The sequence below is a fragment of the Solanum lycopersicum genome, chromosome 12, assembly GCF_036512215.1.
Source record: "Solanum lycopersicum chromosome 12, SLM_r2.1".
NCBI lineage: Eukaryota > Viridiplantae > Streptophyta > Magnoliopsida > Solanales > Solanaceae > Solanum > Solanum lycopersicum.
In genome coordinates this window covers 69209462-69217258 of record NC_090811.1, presented here as the reverse complement: position 1 = coordinate 69217258, position 7797 = coordinate 69209462, and the positions used below count along the sequence as shown (strand labels likewise).

At 32.1% G+C, this 7797-nt stretch overlaps 2 protein-coding genes across 2 annotated transcripts; both read right to left on the bottom strand.

The window, feature by feature from the left end:
- Positions 1-408: 408 nt before the first annotated feature.
- Positions 409-2407, bottom strand: LOC101254983 (probable 2-oxoglutarate-dependent dioxygenase AOP1). Its single transcript, XM_004253092.5, has 3 exons — positions 1359-2407; positions 955-1279; positions 409-863 (listed from the first exon to the last, which is right to left on the bottom strand). The coding sequence occupies exons 1-3, from the start codon at positions 1712-1714 to the stop codon at positions 594-596; spliced, it is 951 nt and encodes a 316-aa protein (XP_004253140.1). The 5' UTR covers positions 1715-2407; the 3' UTR covers positions 409-593.
- Positions 2408-2413: 6 nt separating this feature from the next.
- Positions 2414-6743, bottom strand: LOC101248086 (50S ribosomal protein L6, chloroplastic). The gene is made up of 3 exons (NM_001366553.1): positions 6660-6743; positions 5345-5653; positions 2414-2954 (listed from the first exon to the last, which is right to left on the bottom strand). The coding sequence occupies exons 1-3, from the start codon at positions 6695-6697 to the stop codon at positions 2618-2620; spliced, it is 684 nt and encodes a 227-aa protein (NP_001353482.1). The 5' UTR covers positions 6698-6743; the 3' UTR covers positions 2414-2617.
- Between the last annotated feature and the right edge of the window lie 1054 nt (positions 6744-7797).

Sequence of the window (7797 nt, the reverse complement as noted above, 5' to 3'; positions counted from 1 at the left end):
TATCTATTTTATTATGTAATAATGTTCTGATAGATAATTATATTTAATATTCTTAAAATTATAAGTTGTATTTAAAATTGAACGAATAAAAGATATATATATATATATATATATTTGAACAGTTAGACTTATAAAAGCGGTACTAAAAATGCTCAATTGTCAATGCTCTATATACCTATATGATGATGGAAGGTTCTTTTGGTTAATACAAATTAAATTTGGTAACTACAAATAAAGTACATTAGCATTGACTCGATTTTGGGATTGATTCTTAACAAAAATTGACATTTTTTTCATTTTGTCCAGGTTCAAAACCCCAAAAATTGTCTTGTAAATTTTTCAAAGTTAACTTGAATAGAATGGCACAAGTAAATATACAAATTTTTGGGCACACCCTAACTAACGTACGATAATAAGTTGTCAAGTGCACATTCAAATATAGTATTAAGAGGGGTAGAACTACAAGAGGGGCCAACAATCAAATGTCAGTATCTAAGACAAGTTTTGAATGTTAACAAACACCAAAGAAACTCTCAAGTTACATGATAATGAAAATACTACTTTAAACTATTGCAACAATGAAATGTTTGTATCTAAGACAAGTCTTGAGTATTAGGTGAGACACCACAAAAGCTCTCAATAGTTTCAACAACGCCGCGTCTAACCCCAGACATATAAAATGGAAGATATTTGGAACCATCAAAGGGCTTGTAGAGCAAAGGATGATGTTCATCAACAAGTTCCTCTGGGACTTTAATGATATAGCCTTGTTTAGGAATTGTGGTAAATCCCATAGAAAACCTCTCTTCATTTCCCATAATAACTCTATGAGTAGAAGAGTGAAACCTACCATTTGTAAATGCCTACAATTTACATAATAATAATAATAATCTTTAAGTTATATACCAACTAATTTAGTTATTATATAAATAAAAATTAGTGGATGGAACTTACTTTGAAACAATCACCAACAAAGTACATGTATGAATGAGGTGATGAGTATTGAAGATCAATCCATTGCCCATTTTTGTCCAAAATTTGAAGGCCATTGACATGTTGATCATGTTGGCTCAAAATGGTTGAAATGATTTTATCAGTATGAGGAGGTACTCCAACATTTGTCTCCTCACCTACTTTGTACTTCATACAATTAAGCAAGTAATCACCTGATTTTTTGTGATCATCCAAGTATCTCTCCAATCCCAATTTCTCAAATACCATTATTCTTACCATATCATCAAATTCTAATAATTTCTTGGAGTAACCAAGCACCAAATCACTTCAAAAAAAAAAAATCAATTACAAAACACATACGTATATAAATTAAAATGTTTGATTAACGATAAAGATGTACGTACCAGAATTTAGGGTCTCCCTGGGGCCAAAGGATGTAGGAAAAATTCTGAACAGCATCATGAGTGAGGACATTGCCAATCATCATTCTCTCTTGAAGTGGTGTTCTAGGATTATCTCTAGTATAACCTACCAACACATTTTGTGATTTTTCAAATTTTTCATCCAAATTCAAATTAAATACTTGTTTCAACTTTTCATATAATTGTTCTTTGGGAATTTCTCCATCAAGTAAAGCCTCAAAACAACCATACTTTTCTAAAGCCTTGAAAACTCCATCCCTCACTAAATTCCATTTTTCACTTCCTTTTTTCCACTCTGAATAGTTCCTAAAATCTATAGTTGGAACCTTCAAATCCATCCTTATTTTATGATAAATTACTTCACTTGTTTACGTCTTGTCTATATATACACACAAGAATCACTTGATCTGTGTGAAATTAAAATTAAATATTACTGAATTATTTTCAACTTTGACTTAACTATTTTATTAATTATTTTTAATGCTATGTTGAATTGTGTAATGATGCATTCTAAATACCTTTGAATCAAATGATCATGTGCATTAAATGTATATTTCCCTGCTTTGACTATAATTACTGCTTTCTCATATATAGTTTGGTTCATTGAAAGTGTTTGAAATTAAAATAAATGGTCAAAAATACATTTAAAATATATATTTTTGGAGAGTAATTATTATCAATTATTTATCAAAATAGTCAATTATTTAGACTAAATGTTTGAATACATTCACATTCATTTGTATTAAGTTCCGTTGTTTCGAGTATTGTTATCAAAAGAATTATATTTGAGATTAAATTTGTATTGTTACTTATTCATGTGTGGAATTTATACAACGTATTTTCAATATTAAAGGAAAAGGTTACAATTTAATTTATTGAAAGATAAATGTTCAATTATAATTTATCGATTTAGAAAACGATTGCGTTCTTGCTAAAACTATGTTCATTTTTCATGAATTTGTAAATATTTTATTGAATGCAACCACCTCCATGAACACAACGACATACTTTGTTTTTTAATGTGATAGACCCTCAGCTCAAGAAAATCGTTTAATTTTTTCAGAACAGCTTTAAAAGAAATGTAAGGGAAACCAGATTACATACAATATTCAAATTGTGTGACTCTTATATTTAAAGGGATCCACAAGATAAAAAATTTGTCAAGTCACTTGCAAAATGAACCTAACTTCAAAATAGCTCTAAGAAAAATACAATAAAACAATGACAAAATGTACCATGATTTACTTCTTCTTGCCTGCTTTACCTTCTTTCCTTCTAACTATTTCATCAGCATATTTCACTCCTTTACCTTTGTATGGCTCTGGAGGTCTCCATTTTCTAATTGAAGCTGCAAATTGACCGATCTCTGACTTATCGTAACCACTTACAGTGATTCTGGTGTTTTCTTCAACCTTAACTTGCAGTCCAGCAGGAACTTCCATCCTAACGGGATGAGAAAATCCGAGATTGAGAACTATGTCTTTCCCTTCGATGGTTGCACGATATCCAACCCCTACCAATTGAAGTTTCTTCTCGAATCCTTTGGAAACGCCGACTACCATGTTATCAGTTAGAGTCCTGCCGAGTTTGATGAAGAAAAAGAACATCTTCAGAGTAAACACTCAAAATATGTGCATCTATACATTGTCACTAGAATTGACCAACATAACAACAGTGATAAGATTATGAAAAATTTTATATACAGTCCGTAGGTATTGGCAGAATGTTTGATAGAGTTGGTGTAAGACACATATTATGGCTTTTGAAGTTGAGAGGAAATCATTTGGGGTGCAGAATCATACCTTTATCACAAAATTCTGTGAAACTGATGATCATCATCATCAGAGACGAGAGTCGTGTAAATGAAAATTCCAAGTTGAAAATCACGTCTAATTGTTGAAATCATGGATATTCTTCTAGCTTAAGGCGTGTGTATGACACTTTCTGTAAGGATATTCAATCATATAAACGTATCTCCTAGGATTCAACAAGCTCATCTAGTATAAACTAGCATCAAAAACCTTATGATTTATGGTTATTATACCTAAACTAGTTCTTTATTAAAGCTCCTAAAACTCTACAACGACTAGTTAACGGCTAGTTTGACCATTTAAAGTAAGGGCAAAACAATAAACTATAAGTGGATAAAAACAAGGGACACTTCCTTATGAGATACTTCCAAATTTCCAACAATCCCACGCACATCTCAAAAAGAATATCTATAAAATGAAGAAAGAAAACATATTTTGATAGTTTGCTGGGTTTTGAGTATAATGGATCCATTTGGTATCTTTTGGATTACGAACCAAATACAGATGCTAAGATTTGACTTACAGAATAATTGGCAAAGTTGATAACTTTTACGAACTAAAAATTCTAGTTGTAAGCTAAGTTTCTTATTCATCACATTATACTCCCACAATTTCTATTGTTTATTGCAGTTTTGCGCTAATGCATAATAGACAACTGGCTTGCCTGGTTATTCGAGAGTGCTTTAGAATTTTGCCGTAATTTCAAAAGAGCAGATACACATGAATAAGATTAAGAGTTTTACTCAACCTCACTACTGTGAGTATGTCTCAAAAGGAAGTTTCCCTTGTTTTTATCTGATTAGTTATGATCTTCCCTAAGTTAAAGTAGTCGTTAACTAGCCGTTGGAGAGTATAAGGAGTTTTAATATGAAAGAACCAATTGAAGTGCGTGTCTAAACTCAAAAACATAGATTTTTTAATTATTTCTACTTTCTCTTCCTTCTTTTAAAGTTGGGGTTTTCCTCTTCAAATCTGTTGTTTACATTGAAAACTTTAACCGTATCCATTTTTTTCCATTTTCCCCTTGACCAAAGTGTAGTATATGCACTTGTGGCTTTTGAGACTTGCAAATGGCTTATTAGCATCCAGATATTATAGATCTTTCTCACCACCCCCTAATTGTGATACCTTTTAGCCTAGAAACACTACGACTAGCACTGATATATGTCCTTTGCTAGAAGTCCTAGCTGTTCTTACGTCTATATTCCCTCTTCTGCCTAATTTATCACTTCTCATGACCTTAGAATCATTAATTCTGTCATGGAACTAAGGATCTGCTACATTTGAACTTTGTTGCCAGTCAATCTTCTCATAGTGAGAAAGATCATTTCTTTAACATGTCAAGACTGAGAACTATGTACTGCTTTTATGTTGCTCGGACAAAAGATCGTTTCTTTAACATGTCAAGACTGAGAACTATGTACTGCTTTTATGTTGCTCGGACTCTTCAAAATGCTGCCGAGTGCAGGTCAGACCCTCCAAAAGTAGTGAACTTTTGAGGATCCAACACAAATGCAATAACATTTTTGGTGATTCCCGAGCAACATACTTCTTTTGCTACTTACAGTGACTAATGTCCACGTTTTCTTCCATATTTTCGAGTCCCCTCATAGCAAAAGAAGCATTCGATTATATCAATTTATTAGGTAACCATTGGCAAGAGGCTACAGCAAGTAATATATATCAATAGTTAAGATCAAATAAGTAAAGTTTAGAACCACAAAGAGGTTCACTATTTTTGAAACTTAGAAGTACTAAAAAGAACAGAAAACTTCAAGGTGGTAAGAAATGACTGCCCTTCTTTACCTTATTAAGAGGAAAAAATTATCCTTTCCTCTTCATTAACAACTAGGATAAAATCAATTAGGACTAGGACTGGGAAACATCTCAATTTGGTTATAAAATATGATATCATATAATTGGAGAAGATCAATTAGACCCTTTAAATCTTAAATTTTATGTCAGAAGAACTAAGTCATCACTAGTCCACATCAAAACCAGTCGTGAATTTCAAAGTAATTACTCCAGTAAGTAGATTATAGCTTCTTGATCATACGTAGTAGTAATAGGTAAATTATAACTTAGAATGTTTACCATATCTAAGAATAAAACCGAGAAAAGAAGTCGAGAAAACAGCACAATTAAACTGCAGACTACCTGAATAAACCATGCATCTGATTAGCGCGTCTTGTCTCCATGGCTTTTCTGACCCTTAGAATACCTCCATCTTCCTTCTCAAGCTTTACTTCTCGTGGATAAGTTATGGCCATCTCCCCCAGAGGTCCCTTAACTTTCAAATCTTGGCCTTCCATTGTGAGTGTCACATTTGAAGGTACTGATATTGGTTGCTTCCCGATTCTTGATTCTTTACATTCGACCGTCTTACTCACAAAACCAACACGGCGAACAGCAACACTCGATACATGAAACCCATTCAAACTCCCAACAAAAGGAGACCGCAAAGTGCTGACATGAAATAAAACAAGAATAACAGATATGTTTTACAAGAAAGCCAACACCAATAACAGCCACACTCAAGATATGAATCCCATTCAAACCTCTCAACAAATGGAGACCTTAAATAGATAAAACAAGATCAAAGTTTTTATTTTTACAAGAAAACATGCTAAGCCCCGACACCCTCTATACTGGCTAAAGCTTTATTCTTCAAATAAGGATACCCCAGAATCTGAAAGACACAAAATTGCATAAATTTGACACAAACTGACCAATAAACTACAAATGTGCAAAATACCCAATTTCAACAATTCAAGAATCAAAATGAAAAAGTAAAACTCAACAAGCTAAATGCACCTAATATGTATAGAAACAGTGAGTGAGAAGGGTAGCAGAATAATTAAGTTCTTACCCAGAACACACAAAAGCTACAAACTTTATTGTATAATAAGGAAACCCACAAGCTCAAAGACACAAAATTGCATAATTGAGCAAGAAACTATAAATGCACAATACCAATTTCAACAATTCAAGAATCAACATGAAAGTGTAAAAATCAACAAGCTATATGCACCTAATATGTGAAGGGGAGCAGAACAATTAAGTTCCTTACCCTCAATACACAAAAGCTACAAACTTTATTGTATAATGAGGAGACCCCAGAAGCTAAAAGACACAAAATTGCATAAATTGAGCAAGAAATTACAAATGCACAATACCCAATTTCAACAATTTAAGAATCAACATGAAAGTGTAAAAATCAACAAGCTAAATGCACCCAGTATGAAAAAGGGAGCAGAACAATTAAGTTCCTTACCCACAACACACAAAAGCTATAATTTTTATCGTATAATAAGGAAACCCCAGAAGCTAAAAAGACACAAAATTGCATAAAATTGACAATGAAACAACAAATGTGCAAATACCCAATTTCATTAATTCTAGAATCGACATGAAAATGTAAAAAGCAACAAGCTTCATAGTGTTAACAACAGATTCAAGAAGCTAAATTTACCTGGCATGTAAAGAAGCTGTGAGTGAAGAGCTACTCATTTTTGAATTTTGCCTGCAAGCTACAAGACTGAGTCTCTTAAGAGCTGAACTATCTTGTATAGTGGATAGAGCCCTTTTTGCCTTGCACATTAAAGAGTATTGACAATTTCACCCCTTATCCTATTTCAACTAAATAACAATTTCCCCCTCTATGTTACAAAGTTTCTCTTTTGCCCCCTCTTGATATCGGTAAATTCTTTGATACACATATGATTCGAGTTAAAGTTACTGAATCTAAATGAAGTCATAAGATGTATGTTAGATCGGGATGTAGATTTTTATCTATTTCGTATTACGTAAATTAATCATAGAGTCTCAAAATAAGAGTCAAATTAGTATTCGTGTTCACAAGAAAAGAATATCATATATTTATATAAAAGAGAATCTCTGCCCGCCTACATGGCAGCACCACAAGAAAGAATTGCCTTTTAAATTTAATTATTTCCAAAATTAGCCTTCATCTTGCTTGAAAACATGTGACTTTTATGAAAATTACAGTTGCGACTTTAACGAAGAATTGCGAATTTTATTAAAACAGTTGTAACTTTTTAGAAAAATTGTGACTTTAATGAAAAGTTGTGACTTTTATCAAAAGTTTTGATTTTAATGAAGAGTTGTTACTTTTATCAAAAGTGTGACTTTTATGAAAAGTTGCAACTTTAATGAAAAGTGGTGACCTTTCCGAAGGGTTGCAACTATTTCAAATAGTTGTAACCTTTCCGATAAGGCACAATAAGAATTTGTTCACGCTAACCTTTATTGTCTATAAATACAAAAATTTCCTCTCATTTTAAAACAACAAAAATTCTGATACTCTTCTACATCCGTAAAATTAAATATTTTTGTACTTTGCTCATTTTGAGTGACTTATTAACACCCCCATTATTTTATCAATAAGTTGGTGAATAGAATCATTTCATCCTGAGAGGATGTAGTTCTTTAAAACCTCTTATATTGGAGGGGAATAGATTTTTTAATGGGACATTGTGCATTCAATTGACTCGATTTTTTCCTTTATATTTAATGGTATTTATACATATCCTGGTATGTTTTTTTACGCTCATTAATTTATACTCATGTTATTAATTGTTGTTTTTGAG